This window comes from Gorilla gorilla, chromosome 2 (genome assembly GCF_029281585.2).
Source record: "Gorilla gorilla gorilla isolate KB3781 chromosome 2, NHGRI_mGorGor1-v2.1_pri, whole genome shotgun sequence".
Taxonomy (NCBI): domain Eukaryota; kingdom Metazoa; phylum Chordata; class Mammalia; order Primates; family Hominidae; genus Gorilla; species Gorilla gorilla.
In genome coordinates, this window is record NC_086017.1 from 43665998 (window position 1) to 43687425 (window position 21428).

Below are 21428 nucleotides of genomic sequence, written 5' to 3' on the forward strand. Positions count from 1 at the left end.
AGCTGCTGGGAGAAAGTCAGCAAATTTTCCCAAAGACTAAGCTTCTGGGAAGGCAGTTACTGAGACCCCTGATCACTTCCTTTAGGAGGGTTAATATTACTATATCACCTCTGGACTGGAATGGCCCTGACCTGACGTGGCAGCAAAAGACAGGAGAAATTCACCATGGAGAGGGGAGCCTGGACTGCTTACCTGGACTTAATCCTGGCAGCAACAACAAGTTTCTAGCTCAGTTCCTACAAATTTTACTCTAGCATCACACGTGTGTCCTAGGAAAAAAGCCCTTTGTGTTTGTAACTTTGGAACCATAGATTGTCAGAGCATTTACATTTTTTTTTTCTTGGTGAGAGAGTCTCGCTCTGTCAGCCAGGCTGGAGGGCAGTGATGTGATCTCGGCTCACTGCAACCTCCGCCACCCATGGTCAAGCGATTCTCCTGCCTCAACCTTCCGAGTAGCGCATGATCTACCTGCCTCGGCCTCCCAAAGTGCTGGGATTACAGGCACGAGCCACCGCGCCCAGCCCAGAGCATTTAAATTTTAATAGCTCCATCCTGTGAAAGGTCGTGCTATAGTAGATATTCTGTGTCTCAATAGTGACACCTTGTGGGGCAGAGGTAGCAGAGGCTGGGGTCTGTTTGGACTGGAGTAGTTTTCTATCTTTCTTAAAGTCAGTTATAAGCAGGATTGATCTTTTGGACTCTGTTCCTGAACTTAACATGGAAGGACAAAAACACGTAGAAAACATGATGTACTGTGTACACCTAATCAATTTGAATGTTTAGTTTTGATTTCACTCACAATTCATTCATTAAAGATTAAAAGTACAATGATACACTACTTTTCATCTAACAGGTTAATAAATATTAAAAAGTAGGACAGAATTTAGTGTCAGTGAGGGTATAAGAAAACTATCAAAAACTGTTACTGGAAATAAAAAATCATGCAAAAAATTGGAAGATAATCTATGATAACATATACCCAAATTTAAAATGCACATATTCCATAATCCAGTAATGCCATCATTAAGAATTTAGGAGTGTTGCTGGGCACGGTGGCTCATGCCTGTAATCCCAGCATTTTGGGAGGCTGAAGTGGGTGGATCATGAGGTCAGCAGTTCAAGACCAGCCTGACCAACATGGTGAAACCCCATCTCTACTAAGAATACAAAAATTAGCTGGGCATGGTCGTGGGCGCCTGTAATCCCAGCTACCCAGGAGGCTGAGGCAGGAGAATCGCTTGAACCCGGGAGGCAGAGGTTGCAGTGAGCTGAGATCGCGCCATTGATTGCACTCCAGCCTGGGCAACAGAGCAAGACTCTGTCTCAAAAAAAAAAAAAAAAGGAATTTAGGAGTGTTTTCTAATGATTTTTTGTTTGTTTAATGTATCAATTAGGATGCAGTCATTTGTAAAGAACAACGATGAAAAAACCCAATTCAAACATGTTTGAAGAATGGAGGGGATTTATTAGGCAATGGACCGAGATCCCAGAAATAGAGTGGACTTCACCTGGGGTTTGACTCAGCATCTCAGAGATATCATCGTCCACCCAGTTTCTTTCTAACTCCGTTTTCTGGCTTCTGGGACATCAAATTAATTCCCTATCAAAGTTATAAGATGGCTGACAACAACTCCCAAGGTATAGTGGACATATGTTTTCTTTATGGCCACAAGGCACCCTTGAAAACCTTTCCTATGGAGAGTTCTCCATCCTATAAGTCCTTATTTCCTCAATGTGAAAATCAGAAATTGTTTCCCAGTCTCCCTTGCAGCTCTGTGAAATCTGGTGACATGAAGATGCAATCACCATGTAGAAACCCTCCTGGCAAGAGTGGCAGTACTAGCTCCAGAAGCAGTAGTTGCAGAAGTTCAGGTGAAAGTCCCTAGGGACCAGCACCCTTGCCAGTGGGGTATTTGTGCTCATTGGGAGCAATGGTGGTGTTTTCTTTGGAGCAGTTCTACAATAGGACAAATTGTTGTGTGGCCCTGAAGCCGGATTCTCTGGTCTTCCAGAGAGTCTGTGAACTCCTTGATATCCTTTAATAAATTTGCTTTCTGCTTAAATTATCCACAGTTCATTTCTATTGTGTGCAAGAACCCTAATACACAGAGATACTTTTTTTCAGCCACATCTAGAGAGTGGGGTCACTTTCAGAAATTCCCTCAAAAGAGCTAAGAAGCTTCCTTCTCTGTTATCTCTGGCAAACCTCTTTTTACATCTCTATAGTCAGAATTGGGTCATTTTTTTTTTCTGTACTACTGGGGCTTGAGGACGGGATTATGATAATGATCTAAGGCCTGAGCCACATTCTTATCCCCTAAGGCTTAAGACAAAGAACAAAGAGGGAGAGGCGAGGATACCCAGGTGAGATCAGGAGGATACTAACTTCAGAGAGGGGCGAATGGGTGAAAGTATATCGAAGGTAGAAGAACCACAATGCCTATCAGACAGAGCAACTTACATCAAACCCTTTGAACTTCCAAGCTTGCTCCTCACATGTGTGGAGAAGTCTGCATAAACCACTATATTATGTTGCTGTTTGTCACCACCTGGAACATCTGGACAGAGTCCCCAGGATAGGATACAACTTCCTTTCCATGGGGCCAGTCACATTCTTTGCTGTCTTGTTCCTTCATTCTGCCTTTAATGAGGGTGGGGTCAATAAAGAAAATGGCAGTAAATTTCTCTTTAGTTTAATGGAAAATTCCTCTGGAAGTTCACCCCTCGTTGATGTACTCCACTTCCTTATTTTTCTCCCCTATTCTTAGGAGCCAATATCTCTGCAACAATGCTTCCTTCTTCTCACCTTTCAAAGCAAGACTTTATTCATTCTCGGAACAACCCACCCCTTGCAAATAGATCAGACTATACCCCTAGCGGTATATTTCTCAAAATTTGGAGCCTGTTCTGAGTAATATGCTTTTCAAATGAATTTTACCCTTAGTACTAGTGACATTTAGGACTGGATAATATTTTTGTTATGAGAGACTGTCCTGTGCATTGTAGAATGTTTAGAAGCATCTCTAGCTTCCATCCACTAGAGGCTAGTAGCATCCTCTCCCACCAAGTTGTGACAACCAAAAATGACCACTGGAGAGCAAAATTACCCATTTAATAACAAGTAAGCTAGAATAATACTCTGGGGGAGACTGTGCTGGGTGAGAGTAGAGGAGTTCTCTCATATTCCAAGTTAGGGTGGAGAACGTGGGGAACTTTATCCAGGTTTCACCAGAAAGGAAAGGACAGGTGAAGTGTAGGGGTGGGTTGCCCCTACACACCTGTGGGTCTTTCTCGTAAGGTGGAACGAGAGACTTAGGAAAGAAAAAGACACAGAGACAAAGTATAGAGAAAGAAATAAGGGGACCCGGGGGACCAGCGTTCAGCATATGGAGGATCCCGCCAGCCTCTGAGTTCCCTTAGTATTTATTGATCATTCGTGGGTGCTTAAAGAAAAGGGGGTTGTGTCAGGGTCACAAGACAATAGTGGGGAGAGGGTCAGCAGACAAACACGTGAACAAAGGTCTTTGCATCATAGACAATGTAAAGGATTAAGTGCTGTGCTTTTAGATATGCATACACATAAACATCTCAATGCTTTACAAAGCAGTATTGCTGCCCGCAGGTCCCACCTCCAGCCCTAAGGCGGTTTTTCCCTATCTCAGTAGATGGAGCATACAATCGGGTTTTATACCGAGACATTCCATTGCCCAGGGACAGGCAGGAGACAGATGCCTTCCTCTTGTCTCAACTGCAAGAGGCATGCCTTCCTCTTATACTAATCCTCCTCAGCACAGACCCTTTACGGGTGTCGGGCTGGGGGACGGTCAGGTCTTTCCCTTCCCACGAGGCCATATTTCAGACTATCACATGGGGAGAAACCTTGGACAATACCTGGCTTTCCTAGGCAGAGGTCCCTGCGGCCTTCCGCAGTTTTTGTGTCCCTGGGTACTTGAGATTAGGGAGTGGTGATGACTCTTAAGGAGCATGCTGCCTTCAAGCATCTGTTTAACAAAGCACATCTTGCACCGCCCTTAATCCATTTAACTCTGAGTTGACACAGCACATGTTTCAGAGAGCAGGGGGTTGGGGGTAAGGTTATAGATTAACAGAATCTCAAGGCAGAGGAATTTTTCTTAGTACAGAACAAAATGGAGTCTCCTATGTCTACTTCTTTCTATACAGACACAGCAACAATCTGATCTCTCTTGCTTTTCCCCACAGTGAAGGAACTCACTTCTCTTGTGAGTCATCAATGAACTTCTTTGCTCTCCTGACTGTGCTGCAGGGGACTGCTGAATCACCATCTCCCAAAGACAAATATTAATTTTCATAGAGTACAGCCTAACCACAAGGTAGAAGATACATACTTTCCCATCTGTCCATCTGTCCTATAATTTTACAAGGCCATCTCTCTCTTTCTCTCTTTTTTATGAGACGGAGTCTCGCTTTGTCACCCAGGCAGTAGTGCACAATCTCAGCTCACTGCAACCTCTGCCTCCCGGGTTCAAGTGATTCTCCTGCCCCAGCCTCCTCGGTAGCTGGGATTACAGGCGCCTGCCATCACGCCCGGCTAATTTTTTTGTATTTTTATTAGAATCAGGTTTTCACCATGTTGGCCAGGCTGGTTTCAAACTCCTGACCTCAGGAGATCTGCCCTCCTCGGCCTCCCAAAGTGTTGGGATTACAGGTGTGAGCCACCGCGCCTGGCCATGGCCACATCTCTTATAATGAGGTATGACAAATTATTATTCAGCACAGACTTAATCCACCTATCTTGCTTCCAAATGTATCTTCTTTGGATCATCCCTGAGTAATATTTTTTAAAATTCCCTTAGCTACTCACAGAGTTGGCCAAAGATGAGAAATTATTACTTGGAAATGTAATCCCATAGTTTCTTTTTTATGATGGTGGTTGCTGTGTTACTTGGTACACAGATATTTTGGGTTAGCTGATACAAAAGTTTGATATTTCAAACTCTTATCTTTATTGTGGCTTTTAGCTACATTTTTTTTTCTGGATAATTTTAGCCTTTAGCATTATAAAATGTCCTTAATTACATTTAAGCCTTTTTGGTCTGAATTGTCTGATATCAAAAGAACGACCCTGCACTCCTATTGTTTCCATTTGTCTGGTGTTTTAGTTAGTCCAAGCTGTTATAGATTGGGCGGCTTCAACAACATTTATTTCTTACGGTTATGGAGGGTGTGAAGTCTAAGAGCAGGGTACCAGCATGATTGGGTTTTGGTGAGTGCCCTCTTACTGCTTTGCATATAGACACCTTTTTACTGTATCCTCACATAGCAGAGTGAGAGAGGAAGCAAGTGCTGTTGCGTCTCTTCTTAGAAGGGCACTAATCCTATTCATGAGGGCTCTGTGCTCACAATCTAATTACCTTCCAAAGGTCCCACCTCCAAATACCATTGCATTTGGAACTGAATTTCAAGAAGTGACTGTTGGGGGTACACATTCAGTCCACAGCACCTAGTATGTCTGTCTATTCCTTTCTATTTAGCCTTTCTGAATCATTTTGTTTTAGGTATGTTGCTTGCATGTACCATAATGATAGTGTATCAGTTAGCTTCTGTTGCATAACAAACCATGCCAAAACTTAAAAACCAGCCATTTATTTAGCTCATAATTCTGTAGGTTGGCTTAACAGTTCTGGTCTAGATTGGCTCAGCTGATCTCTCAGGTGCTTGCTTCTGTGTCTGAGGTCATCTAGGGTGTTGCCTGGTTGTTGGATGATCTAAGATAGCCTTGTTCATATGTCTGACAATTAGCAGATTGTTGGTTAGGGCTAGGAGAGTGACTCAACCACGTCTCTCATAATCCAGCAGGCAAGACGGTACACATGGAGGTCACAGGGTTGCAAGTGCAGTAAGAGAGGACAAACCCTGATGACTGAAGTGTCTGCTTGCATCACAACTGCTAATGCCCTATTGGCCAAAGCAGCTCACATCAATGACCTAGACTTAAAGGGTGCAGAAAAAGACTCCACTTCCTGGTGGGAAGATCTGCAATGTCACACTGCAAAATCATGATAAAGGGAGAGGAAGAGTTTGTGGCCAATTTTATAATCTATCACATTGGGTTTTCTTTTGTGAGTCATTTTAAAAGTCTTTTTCTTTACTTCCTTTTTTCTTTACCTCCTTCTGCTATTTGATTTTTTAACTTTAAGCGACATTCATTGATATCATTTAAATATCTTTTGACTCCCATCAATTGCCTATTTACCAATAAATTTACTTATTTTACTTTTCCTTTCTGATGACTGCAACTTACTATGAAATGGATCCAAAAAGCAAGGTAGATTTACGGGTGGATAGAGGGAAGATTAGATGGACAAATGTGAGATAAAGCATGCATAGTAAAATGTTAATGTTAGAATCTAGGTGGTGGGTAGGTGAGCGTTTACTGCAAAACTCTATGCTGTGGCTGAAATTTTAAAAATGAATTGTGAAGTTGAGGCAGGAGAATCCCTGGAGTCCAGGAGTTTGAGACCAGCCTCGGCAACATAGGGATATTCCGTCTTTACAAAAAATAAACAAATAAATTAGCCGGGCATGGTAGTGTGCACCTGTAGTCCTAGCTACTTGGGAGGCTGAGGTATGATAATTGCTTGAGCCTGGGCCTGGAAGGTTGAGGCTGTAGTGAGCCATGATTGCACCACTGCACTCCAGCCTGGGCGAAAGAGCAAGACCCTGTCTCAAAAAAACAAAACAAAAAAACAAAGAAAAGAAGAGAAAAGAAAAGAAAATATTGGAAGAAAAAGAACACAGGAGCCAGCTTGAGGGTGTTCATATCAGTCAAATCTTGGACAATCTGAGCGTCAAAATAAATAATAATAACAGATTATAATCTATCAAATTAAATAAAAATCTATGGGTCCATGCTGGTATAAACATATAAATGAATAAATAAGGGAGAAAAGAAAATTCTTTCTAGAATAATGTCAGCTAATAGATATAGGCAGAATAATGGATAAGAAAATTACCATTTTGCAATCATCACAGAAATACTAGATTCATGGAAGAATCATCGAAGTATGCTAAAACTAGTGGAAGAAAGTTTAATGTGGAACAGTATGTTTAATAGCCTCAAATTATATTCCCACAAATTAGTTGTTAATTACAAAGGGAAAAGAATAATTTTTCCAACGAGAACCCTGGTGGTTTTTATTCTATCTAATCCCTTCAACCTTTTTTTTCCCTCTATTGGATCTTCCTCCTGCGCCCCTCCACCCTCTCCTTATTCTGGGCTAGTTGTAGTTTCTGCTTGCTGCAGAGATGCCATTTTAGGACTTTCCTTAACTGCTTTCCTAGACCTCCTCCTATGAACTGTTTGCTGAACTACCTTATATAAGGGTGGATTAAAGACCTCTGTAAATATATACAATAGATTAATAGATTGGTCACAGAATTCTCTTGAACTACATTTTGTTTGGCACACACTATAAGCTCAAAAAATATCTGCTGAATAACTTAGTCTGGTCATCCAAGTATTACCAAAACTTTGTACCATGAAGCTTGTAGGATTTGGTTTTCATTTAATGTATGGTTATAAATATTAAATAAGTGAAGACAAATGAAATTACATACATTTTGTATATATGCTTACTTTTTCTTTTTAAAAATTTGTTTATCTTATTACAGTGTTCTACACGTTCAGAGAAACTTCTCTATTAACGAACTACAGACATGATATCTGAAAGTAATCTTTATGCATAGTTTTCTTCTAAGAAACTCAAATGTGTTTTATATGAAGAACCACTAATAACCATTTACTTACTACTCTCTGCTACTAAGTCTTGAACAGAGAGCTAATGTATGCCTAAGGCAAAACCGATTAAAGAAACGTTCTTATATAGCTTCAAAAACGAATTAACAATAGTCAGGGTGAAAGGGGAAGATGCTCCTCTTTAACTTGAAGTGCTTAAACAAATATTGGATTTTAGTGAAAACAGGAGTCTTGAAATGTATCCTTAATGTCCAGATACTCACAAGATAACTTTCAATTATCCAGAATTATTTTTTACTCTATAGAGCAATTCTTCCAAAATAGTGCATAAATTTATTCTCAGAAGTTATCTTATTCAAGTAAAGTGACTCTCATCCAAGAGAGACACTGGTAGCAAAGGGCAGTAGTTAGTTAAATAGCAGTGAAACTGATATTAGAGAACTGACAACTGATGGAAATTTAATCAGCAGTACATGGAATTGGAATGGGCTTATACAGGGAGTAATTCTGAATATAAGGTGTTCAGCAGTTTCTGTTTCTTTAAAATTTTTTGTACAAAGTGGAAAAAACTTACACACCCATATTTGAAAAATGGGTAATTTTTCTTTCATTCATTATTATTTTTTAAAGTTAAATATGCTAATAAATTAAGGAGACAAATAGTTCTCTATCGCATGTTGTAAAAAATCCAGGGCCCCTGTCCCTTACCATTGCCTTTTTTCCATTCCTTACATGAAGTGTGTCTTCCCAGGTGACACGGGAGCCATCCTTGATGTTTTTTGTTTCATCAAGTCTATTTGGGTGTTCCTATTCTATGCTTCCTCCCCTCTAGATTCCCGCCTCTACCTCATACTCTAGGTTTATCCTGAGCGTGGAGTAGGGAAGTGTGAATACCACATTTACATTTTCCTTTTGTTCTTCACCTTCTCTCTCTTAGACTGTTCCGCTCAGCACCAAAAGGACTTTCTTTCTTGCACTGCAGGAACTTCCCTTACATCAAATCCTTATACTGTTTACTCTCATTTATTGTAAAAATATTACAGTCTTCTGAATTTGACTTCTGTAAGCCTCTTTTCTCCTTAATAACAAAGACTCCTCCAAAAATCATAAGTGCTTACTTTCAGGCTATCGTCTCCATGTGGACTTGAAACACACTATTTTGAAACTCAAAGCTGCCTTCAGCAGGGTTCTCTCCATTCGAAGAGGCAACTATTTCCACTGGTTCAATCAGTAGGGTTAATGATAGGCCCAGAACTAGGAATTTTCAAGAAGGAAAGTCCACTGACTTAATATTCCCCAAATGTACTCATTATGCTGAGAATACACACTAAGAACATATGGCATTTCATTACATAAATGAAAAACATCATCATAAGCAAGTTTGGAAGCAGTGAAACACACCCTTGGAAGGCATTATAAATGCTCCTTAATATCTGATTCCCCCTTCCCAGTCCCATTGCAGTTTGGTGGAGCCATGTGAAAGGTTCTAGCTAGTGAAATGCAAGTGGAAGTGGGAGGGCTGAGGTAGTGACAAGCTGCTGCATGATGCTATAGATTCTCTCTTCTGCAGTGAAAGTGGAATCTCATGTTGGGATGGCAGAGTTACAAGATCAAAGTGGTCTGGATTGCTCAGACACTGGTTGGAGGACAACTCTACACCTGTTCCATATTAGACTTTGTGTGAGCAAAGAACAAATGTTTATTAGTATCTTTGAGTTTAAAATTGAAACTGAGATTTTGAAATTGTTTATTGTCAGAACATAAGCTAGCCAATCTTGACTAATATACCATCATTCTTTGCTTATTGGCCTATTGCCTAATTAGCTGGAGTGCTTGTTGTTGGTGAAAGTGTGTTATTTTGGAAGTAGAGAATATATTTTATATATATATATATATTTTTTTACAAGGGTGAAACTTATTTAATGATATTTATTGAATGCCTGCTATACCAAGTGCTAGAGATGCATCAGTATACAAAACACACAATTTTTGCCCTCATGGAGCTTACATTCTAGTGGGGAAGTCAGATAAAAATTAAATCAACAAACAAAATACTTGCAAGTTAGGGTAAGTGTTATGAAGGAATTAATAGCTGCGCTAGAGGTTAACAAGGGAGGGAATCTACTTTAGATAGTATGATGATGAGGAGAGGAGACCTTTCAACTGAGATATGAAGAAAGGGAGAAAACATTCTAGGTCACATGAGGCAAGAAAGATCTTGGTGAGTTTGAGAAACTAAAAAGACCATTGTGACTCAGTGGTAACAAATGAGGAACAAGAGGCAAAATATGAAGTTGCAGAGAAAGATCATCATGTTGTGGCAGGGAGTTTGGTTTTCATTCCAAGCCATCAGATAGTATCACCTTAATCTTCCTTTGGTCAATGCCACAAAACTAACCACATCTATGTTAACTTTCTTTTCTCTGCCATCTGCCTCAACAAATGTCATGTCCCTCATCTTTCTGATGGCTAATCACTCCCTTTGTATCCTCCCTCCTCTGGTTACCCTTTCTCCTCTTTTCATATACTTTGCTTCTTCATTATCTTCCCAATGGGTCAGTCCTGTCAACCAACCTACAAGACACCACCCATCCCCCACCCTCTTCCATGGGTTATCAACTGGTAATGATTCTACTAACCACTCAGATGTTCAGGCCCCAAAACCAGGACCTATCTTGACCACTCTCTTTTCTTTACTTTCCTATGCAGTTCATTGGTAAATTCTTCAGTTTTAAATTCAAAGATATTATCAGTTTGGTTCACTCTTGCTAATGTTAGCTTTCCTGATTTCGTCTTGATTTCTGAAATCGTCTCATGATTTGCCTCCTTGCTTCCATTCTTTCCTTCCTCTAATGTTTTCTTTATGCATCAGCCAAGGGTGGCTACTTATTTTAACATAGAATAGCTTAATTAAAATAAACAAAAATTTTTATAAATTGTGGTAAAATAGGCCGGGTGCAGTGGCTCACGCCTGTAATCCCAGCACTTTGGGAGGCTGAAGCGGGTGGATCACTTGAGGCCAGGAGTTCGAGACCAGCCGGGCCAACATCGCGAAATCCAGTCTCTATTAAAAATACAAAAATTAGCCAGGCATGTGGTGTGCACCTGTAGTCCCAGCTACTCAGGAGGCTGAGGCAGGAGAATAGCTTGAACCTGGGAGGTGGAGGTTGCAGTGGGCTGAGATTGTGCCACTGCACTCCAGCCTGGGTGACAGAGTGAGACTCTTTCTAAAAAAAAAAAAAATTGTGGTAAAATAAACTTTTACTATAATGAAAGTAGTCTATGTGCTGCAAAAGTTACAATGAAAAAGATAGGCAAACACAAAGAAAAAAAATACACATTTCCACTTCCAAAGATTACCAATACTAACACCTTAGGGTATAAGCCCACTATTTTTTTAGTTGTACATAAATACATATATGTGCATTTTTAAACCAAAATGAGATGCTGTAACATACTATTCCGTGACTTGCTCTTTTCAGTTAATGATCTTTTCCATGGCAATACAGTTCTATTTTATCCAATACTCAGTCCATCTACATTCATATTTCTTTAATGGTCCTGAAAATGCATTTTATAGACAGTCTGTTCAAACCAGGATCCAATTCAAACTGTTATGTCCCTTAAATTTCTTTTCATAAAGCAGTTGCTTTTATCATGACAAATTGTTGAAGAGATGGGCCAGTTATCCTGCAGAATGTTTCACCTTCTGGATCTGTCTAGTTACTTCCTCTGGCATCATTTAGTTTGTTCATCTATCTGTTGTATTTTTTATAAACTGTGTTAGATGCAAAGGCTTGACAGATTCAAGTTAAATATTTTTGCCTGGAATATACCATGATGATACTGTATACTACATCCCATCAAAAGACAAACTATCCGATTGAGCTACAACGTGGCCTTTAAAAAATGTAAATTATAAGTGTATATAGCTTCCTCTGCATTTATTATACAATACTAAACAAATTCTTCAACTTGGACAACAAGTTTCTGAATGATTTGATGCCTGCTTACTCATCCAACTTTATTCCATCCCATTCTATTTGTTTTTAAAGGTCTTGTCACATGTTTCGTTTCTAGTCCTGAAACATGGTAAGTGCTTGCCTCCTAGGGCCTCTGCCGCAGGCTTTTGGTTTGGAGGCTCTCCTTTGCCACTCCACCCCTCTCCACTCTTCTCCTCTTCTGATATCAAGCATCTTCTCAAATTACAGGTGTCGTTTTTAATTTATTTAAAATTTTGTTCTTTCTACAAAACAGCAACCAGAGACACAGGTTCATTTTCAGTTCACCTACTCGGAGAAAACCTACTTTCTTTATCTTATTTAAATTAGGGTCCTCCAAGCGATCTTAACATCTCCTAAATCCCAAGCACCCTGTTTTTTTCCTGATACTTTTTCCGTTTACCTTAAGGTCTGTGTCAACCTGACAGTAAGCTGCACGATGGCAGGGGTCTTGCCTGCTAGGTTCCCTGTGCACTCCGTACCTGTGCACAGCAGCCCGTCAACAGTAGTTGAATAAACATCATAGGTCACAATAACCCTGGGACTGCCTCTTGGGGAGGTAGCCGCAAACTCTCGCAGGTGGCAGTGACAGGAGTACTTTTCCAGGGGGTTGTTCGAGTGGAGGAATACTCTTACGTGAAAGTGCTCAGTACACCACTGCGGCAGGAAGGAGGAAGGGAAGAATTCCAGATGGGGAGAAAGTAATATTTTGCAGCACAGTACAGGGTAAACTGGGTCCAGGTGGGCGTAGCCGCCGCGACACCTTCACGTGACCGCGGACACCTTAAGGACCCCGCATCCAGTGCGCCTGCGCTGGAGCTCCCGGAAGTTGCCGGACCCGGAACGCAGGCGGAGCGCAAGTCCGTCAGCCAGTCAGTCCGTCAGTCCGCCAGTCCGCCAGCCCGGTACCTCTCTCTCCTCGGCCCTCGTAAGCTGTCCGCGGTCTGTTTGGCCCGAACGGCGGCGGAGGCGCTGATCATGGCGACATTCATCTCGGTGCAGCTGAAAAAGACCTCAGAGGTGGACCTGGCCAAGCCGCTGGTGAAGTTCATCCAGCAGACTTACCCGAGCGGCGGGGAAGAGCAGGCCCAGTACTGCCGCGCGGCGGAGGAGCTCAGCAAGCTGCGCCGCGCCGCAGTCGGTCGCCCGCTGGACAAGCACGAGGGCGCGCTCGAGACGCTCCTGAGGTGGGCGCGGGGCTGGGAGTGGGTAGGTTGTCTGCCAGCCGTCCCTCGCCGCCCCTCTTCCTGTCTTCCCCCTTCCCTCAATCCTGTAACCTGGGCCGAGCCGCCCCGTCCCGGCCTGACCAGGCGCGTAGGTGTGGTCTGCATTCTTTGCTGGTGAGCAGGACCCGCCCTGCAGGCCCGCTGTGACTGCCCGTTTGTCCTGCCTGCACGTCTGCTCTAGCCCTTGGTCGGCGAGGGCTCCGTGGATCAGATAGCTGGGAGCCGCAGTCTGCCCTGTACTGATCTCTTTTGCCACATTTACTTAGAACTAGTTTTCACTTTTTTGGGTCTCTAACTGAAGCTTCCCCTTTCGCCCCATTTTTCCATCACTGTCTTTCTTGGGCCACATTTTGATTTCATAATAGTAGTTGCTTGAAGGCAGTGGGGGAAGTGGGGGAATCGGGACACTGGACCAAATGTCTGATCAGCTCATCACATTGTCCACATGAAATGGACCGTCTTCCTCAGTTCAAAATAATCAAATGATAGATGGAGAATTCTGAAAGTTAGGAGCCACAACTATTTGAAATAAAACTCTAGTTACATAGTAGAACCGTTCAAGGTAGCTTGTTTAAAAGCAGTTTGTTCACAAACAGGTATATACACAGTAGAGTAAATTTGTTATTTTAGCAAACGCTTATTTAGCTCATGCTGATTTAATGAGGGTTCCTTTCATGATACTTAATAGTTATAAGAACATTTTTGTACGATTTTATAGTTAAACATTTCTTTTGCCTACCTTGTTAATCTCGTTTTCTCCGTATAGTATATTCTACTTGTTTCACAGGAGAATCACAATTGTATTCCAATCCAAGTAGCAGAAACCCAGGCTAAACTAGCTTGAGCTAAGAAAAGACTTATTCTGCCGGGTGCGGTGGCTCACGCCTGTAATCCCAGCACTTTGGGAGGCCGAGGCGGGTGGATCACGAGGTCAGGAGATCGACACCATCCTGGCTAGCACGGTGAAACCCCATCTCTATTAAAAATACCAAAAATTAGCCAGGCGTGGTGGCGGGCGCCTGTAGTCCCAGCTACTCAGGAGGCTGAGGCAGGAGAGTGGTGTGAACCCGGGAGACGGAGCTTGCAGTGAGCCGAGATCGCGCCACTGCACTCCAGCCTGGGCGACAGAGTGAGACTCCATCTCAAAAAAAAAAAAAAAAAAAAAAAAAGTAAGACTTATTCTGCTAACTGAAAAGTCTAGGGATATTCCTTCCTTAGCTTTAGGTATCACTGGAGATCGTCTTGCCTCCGTGATGCTTCCCTCGAAAGCTTTGTTCATGTATTGAGAGGGATGGCTGTAGTGTAATAACAATCGTCCACAACACTCAGTATCTTACAGAAGAGAGTGCTTTTCTCCTTAGCTCTGGTGGAAGTCCATGGGAGGCTCCTGGGTTTGTTTGCACCCATTTATGATGGTGGGAAATGGGCTAAGTTAATTGCCCTTATCTGAGTCATCCAGCCGGTTTAATTTCTCTTTACCCCATGGATCAAAGCAAGATGAGTCCGGACTGGGGAAGGGTTGGTTCTCCGAAGGAAGGGGTATTGAATAGATTGCTCAGAGGAATTAAGACCCCTTGGTGTCAAATTTTAGAGCTACAACTGTTTGGCCGCAAGGATCATTAGTCTAATAGCATAAGCATTTTTTTTAAAGTTAACCTAGAAATACTTAGCCATTCTTTAGAATTAACATAATTAAACAATTTCAAGGTAATTTTTATGTAGGCATGAATAGCATTCAGTGAGGATTTTCCATTAGTAATATTAAGAAAACATAGTTGTGGTATAATGAACCCTGTGATAAAAATCTTGTTGAATATATCAAATTTGGTTCCAGCCCTCAGATTGGGGTCTTCAGAAGCACTTGGTGCTTGGGTTTTAAGCTAACAAGACATGGGAGGTAGGTGGATAATGGTTTGGATACGGTTCTCCTGTCAACTTTAAAACTTAATTCATTTGTTCCTTCCTTTATTCTTTTTACCAGACTTAAATGTGTGAACTGTTCCTAGGTAGTGGACCTGTTGTAGATATAGTCTCTTTGAAACTAACCATGTTTCTTTAGTCACCTCTGTATAATCCCCTCCTGCCACATTAATTCAACAAATATTAAGTATTTTCACTTTTTGGGCTTCTAGAGGGGTTAGGGTAAGCTTGGAGATATTACTAAAGTTTATAATGGAGGTAGGTACAAAAGTTTTCTAGGTATATATGCTGTAAAATTAGATGTGAATCAGTTGTGTGATGTTCATTCAAATCCGGCAGAATATCTTATTTTTAATAATTATGTTTGGATAATTGTGTAAACTTAACATTAATTTTTTAACTTAATGAACTTTTAAACTAATGAACTTTGAAAAAACAGAGTTTAAACTAATTCCTAAATAATTGAAGCCAGCTTGATAAGTCCTGATATGCAGCTCCATATATTGCTCCAGTGATAGACTTGTTTTCTTATTACTAACTTGTAGGTGTTCTATTAAAATTTCCTAAAATATACATTTATGCATATTATAATAATGAGAATGAGTACTTAAAAAACTCATTTGTTCTGGGTGTGGTAGCATGCACTCATAATTCCAGCTGAGGCAGAAGGATCACTAGAGCCCACGAGTTGGAGACCAGCCTGAACTACATACTGAGACGCTGTCTCAAAACAAAACAAAACAAAACAACAAAAAACCCTTTTATATGATACTTCTTCCTTTATAAAGTGGCTTTTACTAAAAATTGATTAGACCTTGGTAAATGGTGACCTAGGGTGATCAAATGGGAACCCTGCTGGTTTTTTATTTTTTATTTTGTATTTTATTTGAAGCTCCAGATATACCAGTTACCAGCATTGTGTAATTTCTTTTGTGGTGATCAGTTTCTTTAGAGAGAAAGCTTCTAGTCTTCCATGAAAAAGTCTGCTTATCAGCTTTCTAAATTTTATCCTGGGGAATGGAGGTTGGGGATCTTAACAATCATGTATGCAGTCTATCAGGTACATCTATTTTTAGTATGACACCTGCATTAGGGTTAGGTTCATTTCTATGTGGTAGATCCCAAATTATCTGAGTTAAGATTTTATTTTGTAAAAAGTTGGCAGGTAGGTAGTTCTGGTAGCCCAGGGCTGGTGTAGTGGTTCTGTGGAGTTAATTGGGGCTCAGATTCCTTTCAGCTTTCTGCTGTTTGAAACCTAGAATATTGTTCTCAGGTCCAGGTTGCAATCATATCCAAGTTTCAGGTAGTAGGATGGAGAAAGGCACGGGGCTTGCCCTTTAGGGTGTTTCCTGGCAACTGTTCCACAACACCCTGCCTATATGTTACCGGCCATTTTGTGTGTCCTTCTCATAGGATGCTAGGAAAAGGAATTTTCGTTATGAGCAGCTGTATACTCAGCTAAAGGGACACAGTTTTGTTAATAAGGAATAGGATAGACTGATAATGATGTAGTCAATTAGCACTCCCTGCCCCACTTAGGAGTGCTTGATCTCCACCTTAGTTGTATTTGATATCTCTGACATTTTTTTCTTTCTTTCTTTTTTTTTTTTGAGGTGGAGTTTTGCTCTTGTTGCCCAGGCTGGAGTGCAGTGGCATGATCTCGGCTCACCACAACCTCCGCCTCTCGGGTTCAAACGATTCTCCTGCCTCAGCCTCCTGAGTAGCTGGGATTTACAGGCAGGAACCACTCTGCCTGGCTAATTTTGTATTTTTAGTAGAGACGGGGTTTCTCCATGTTGGTCAGGCTGGTCTTGAACTCCTGACCTTGGGTGATCCACCCGCCTCGGCCTCCCAGATTGCTGGGATTACAGGTGTGAGCCACTGTGCCCGGCCAATCTCTGACATTTTTTTGAGAGTGAACGTACCTTCAGAGTAGAGGATCTGGGAGCCTGAACTTTGAAGGATTTTCAACCATACCTTCTCGTTCCAGCCTCACATTGAACTATCTTCAGAGGTACCTCATGTTTCTTAATTCAGATCCTTTTCTGGCTTCTCTGGCATGATTTGGCTTCTGCTTTGGCTCCCTTCCCTCTTAGCCAGTTAGATTTTGGCTTTCTCTTTTTCATTCACTTTTCACCTTTTAGTAAATTTTTTTGAAACCTCTTATATCCTGTATGTCGTTTCCCATTCTTTTTGTCCATGTTCATGTACATCTTTTACGTTTTTAAATTCTTGTTTTAGTGGGTTTTGGCGGGGAGCAAAGAAGGGTGTTTAATATTCAGATTTGTTTGTTTAACTGTAAGAGGAACTTGTTTGCATTTTCAGCTCTCCAAAGTGCTTGTAACAATTTACATTCTCATCAGCAGCTATATGGGAGTACTTTATTCTTCCATATCCTTGCTAATACTTACTGATTAATAATTTAATTTATTGCTTTTGCTAAACTGATGGGTGAGAGATAGTACCTTTAGTCTGCATTCCTCTTATTTTACTGAGGTTGAACAGTTTTTGTTTACTGGCCACTTTGTTTCTTTTTCTGTGATTGCTTGTTCTTTTCTTTTGCCCATTTTCTATTGAGTTGTTTTTTCCTTACTAATTTGTAGGAGTTGTAGCATTTTCTGGATATTTATACTTTTTTCATTAGGTATGTTGCAAAAATCTTCCAATCTGTTTCTTGTCTCTCAACTGTGTTTATTCTATCTTTTGTCACATGGAAGTTCTCCCAAAATGTTGTCATCTCATAATCTGTAGTTAAGATTTTTTTTCTTATTCCTAATGTTGTGCATGTGTTATGTGTGATTTTCCTCCCTCAGATTTGCCAAAGGTTTGGAGCCACCTTTTCTTTGTTTAAAACCAAGGCTTTTTGGTTGGTTTTCTGCCCTTGTCATTCATTTTTTTAAAAAATGTTCTTTGTTCCTTTTTTCTATCTTTTTGTATTGATTGGTTAGTTTTCCATCTTTTTGGTTTTTCTAATATATTTTAGGACTGTGTATTTTTTTCTCAGTCTGTATTGGTTGCATCCTACTGTCTTTTTCATTTGTAAAATGAAGTTGATGGAATACTCTTTTAATTTCTGAAATATTTTCTACGTGGTAGTGTTTTATAGATCAGTAAAGAAAATGTTCTGTTTTACTTCATAACTGTTGTTTGGATTCTTGTTGTTGGTTTGGTGGTGAACATACTCTTTGCAGAACTTTTCCTTGTCCCATGGCCATGAAAATTTAGGCTTGCAGACGGTTTGAAGGGTGAGTAAAGCAGGGTTTTATTGGGTGAAAAGGAAGAAAAGGGGGAAACAGGAACTCTCACAAAGCTAGAGTCCCAGTTAGAGCACGTCCCGCCCGCAGCTTGAATCTCAAGTTCCACACAGGAAGAGGAGGGGCCAGTCTCCTCCCTATGGAACTTCCCAAGGCTCCACCTTAGTGAACAGGCTGGTTGGAGTTTCTCCAGGGACCCCCTCCCACCTGGCTGTCTCAATATTGAGATAATATTAGCACAATGACGTTGCTACAATTTGTTAACCAAATACTAATGGAGAGTCTGTGTGAACCATACTGTAGGAGACAATGTGGAGGATATAAAGATATACTTGGTCCGTGGTCTCAAGGAATATCTGTAATTGGCAGACCTTTTTGGCTCCATAATTTTATTCCGCATAGGTGAATAAACATATGGGAAGATTTAAAATCTGATTTGTTTTTCTGTGTTTTGACTTTTCTGGTGTTTAGTAAATCTTATCAGGACTATCATCATTCTGTGCATCTGTAAGAAGAATCTTCTGAGGTGCTTTACACAGGAGGTTTAAGCCCACCCAGCTATCTTTATGGCAGAACTGGACTAAGATCCTGACCTCTTGATTCCCCAGCTAGTTACTTTTTGCCATACTCTCTGCTGCAGTAGTGCTTGATTAATGATTTTTCATGTGTTAAATTGGGTGAAGAAAGAAGTGTGAAAATAAAGTTCACAAAGAGTCTATGAACTCCAGCCAGTATCTCTGGCCCAGCTCTTCTGATTCTCTTGTTTCATCCTCTAGTTGGTGGTCTGGAGTTGCACATCCCTAAATACAGATTGCAGCTGAATAGGGTTGTGTGAATTAGCATTGCAGTATTATTTTGGCCATGTGGATTGGTTGTTCTTGATCCCCACACCTTCCCCTTAAATTAAAAAATTCTTTTCCGGCCGGGTGCGGTGGCTCATGCCTGTAATCTCAGCACTTTGGGAGGCTGAGGCGGGTGGATCACGAGGTCAGGAGTTCGAGATTAGCCTGACCAAAATGGTGAAACCCTGTCTCTACTAAAAATACAAAAAATTAGCCGGTCGTGGTGGCGGCTGCCTGTAATCGCAGCTGCTCGGGAGGCTGAGGCAGAGAATTGCTTGAACCCGGAAGGTGGAGGTTGCAGTGAGCTGAGATCACACCACTGCACTGTAGCCTGGGTGACAGAGTGAGATTCTGTCTCAAAAAAAAAAAAAAAAACAAATTTTTTTTTTCCTTTTTAAAAATTAAATATAGAATTTAATCTTTATTTAAACATTTTAACATTTTTGTTTTTTTAAGACAGGGCCTTGGCTCAGTTGCTCAGCTGCCCAGGCTGGAGTACAGTGGCGCCACAATAGCCTACTGCAGCCTCGATCTCCTGGGCTCAAGCAATCCTACTTCAACCTCCCAAGTGGGTGCATACTACCATACCTGGCTAATTATTAAATTTTTAGTAGAGAGGAGGTCTTGCTGTGTTGCCCAGGCTGGTCTTGAACTCCTGAACTCAAGCAGTCCTCCTGTCTTGGCCTCCCAAGTGCTGGGATTACAGGTGTGAGCCACCATGCCTGGCCAGTTTTTTTTTTTTTTTAAACTAGAATTTCTTCTTTTGTTTTTTGAGATGGAGTCTCACTCAGTCACCCAGGCTGGAGTGCAGTGGCGTGATCTTGGCTCACTGCAAGCTCCACCTCCCAGGTTCACGCCATTCTGCTGCCTCAGCCTACCATGTAGCTGGGACTACAGGCGCCCACCACTACGCCCGGCTAATTTTTTTGTGTTTTTAGTAGAGACGGGGTTTCACTGTGTTAGCCAGGATGGTGTCGATTTCCTGACCTTGTGATCTGCTGGTCTCGACCTCCCGAAGTGCTGGGATTACAGGCGTGTGCCACCGTGCCCAGCCTAAACTAGAATTTCTAATGGGAATTTGTCCTGTACCTATTTGTGGTATTTCAAAGAAATGTATTTATTTCCTAGTTTCTTTTTCCCCATGAGATTTTTAAGTTGAGTTATTATATATTTGTGCCAAAGTGGTTGAGTTTTATAAAATACTGGAGAACATATATAAGTACTTCTCCATAGTTGCAAAACAGTAATCTATAACTACCATTTGTCATACATGTACTCCCGTGTGTCCAGGCACTATTTTAAGCACTTGATATACAGTACCATTTATTCCTCACGCTTAAAGGAGGTATTATTACTCTTTAGGAAAGGTTCAGAGAAATTGAATAATTTTTTCATGATCACATAGCTAAGAGTTGGGATTCAAACTCAGGGCTATCTGACTTGAAAGACTGTGACATTATACCTTTTAAATATATTTGGGATTTTATAGTTTTGGTTAAAAAAATTCACTTATTTCTAAAATAGAATCTATGAAGACACCAGTTTTTTTGCACCATTATTTTCCACAATGTGCTAGTTTTTGCCAACTCCCTGGCTTAGCATACTGGCTTTCCCTGTGCCTACTTATACAAAACTTGCAGCCTAGGTCTACTTTGTTAGAGATAAATCCTAGGCTAGAGTCTGCTGCTATAGTAAAGTGTACTTAAATGTTAAAGAGAAGGGTGTGGTAGATTCTCTTGTTTCTGTGGATTCCCTATCTAGAGAACTTTGATGCTTGTGATCTGGGCTGAACTATGAGGGATAATACCTTGTGGAATTATATTGAAGGAGTAGCTTATGGTAGTTGGATCTCCTGGAACAGATTTTGCTCGTGGTAACTGCAGTTAGCAATGGCTGCTTTCTTTTGTAAAGCATTTGTTGATCTCTCTCATTTTGTTGGAGTTTTCTCTATACTGATCAGACATTGTTGATTTCCAGTGATTGCCCTCCTGTTGTACTTTTATTTCAACTTCTATAATCTGTCCTAAGATAGCCATTTTACTTTGAGGGTTTCATCGCATAGCTTCTAATCATTCAAATACAGGATATAAATGGCTTGTTCCCCCCATACAGCTCAGGTTTTGTTAGTTGGCCTCAAAAACTTTGGGGTGAAGAGAATGGGTATAAAAATTTTATTGCATTCAGTTTAGCCATTCTTCTTTTCCTCACCCATTTGCAGAGGAAGTAACCTCATTTCCTACTACTCCCTTCCTTGTTTACTTTATAGCAAGGGTCAGCAAAATAAGGCCTGCTCAGCTGCCTGTTTTTGTATGGCCTATGGGCACCACTCCAGTGGGTTAGCATTGTGAGTGTTGGAGAACTAGCTTAGCTGTTTGCCTCTGTTCCATTCTCCCCTTTGCTTCTAGCTCCTGTCACCCTGGCCAGTGGCCATGCTTTATTGCTGCCCA

The 21428-nt window shown here is 41.1% G+C and overlaps 1 protein-coding gene and 1 long non-coding RNA gene across 4 annotated transcripts in view; one reads left to right on the top strand and one right to left on the bottom strand.

The window, feature by feature from the left end:
• Positions 1-3341: 3341 nt before the first annotated feature.
• Positions 3342-12292, bottom strand: LOC129532645 (uncharacterized). Of its 2 annotated transcripts, XR_008678466.2 has the most exons (3): positions 12143-12292; positions 10378-11984; positions 3342-4046 (listed from the first exon to the last, which is right to left on the bottom strand). It is a non-coding gene; the product is annotated as an uncharacterized lncRNA (long non-coding RNA). The 2 variants fall into 2 exon arrangements; XR_010132783.1 differs by lacking the exon at positions 3342-4046 and having other exon boundaries at positions 9648-11984.
• A 263-nt stretch (positions 12293-12555) lies between these two features.
• Positions 12556-21428, top strand: part of PDCD6IP (programmed cell death 6 interacting protein) — a 68075-nt gene continuing 59202 nt past the window's right edge. The window contains exon 1 of one of the 2 annotated variants that reach the window (XM_031009628.3): positions 12556-12926. In XM_031009628.3, coding sequence (XP_030865488.1) covers positions 12718-12926 — 209 coding nt within the window. In that variant the 5' untranslated portion in view covers positions 12556-12717. The remainder of the gene's footprint in view (positions 12927-21428) is intronic. The other variant, XM_031009627.3, reaches the window with a different exon arrangement.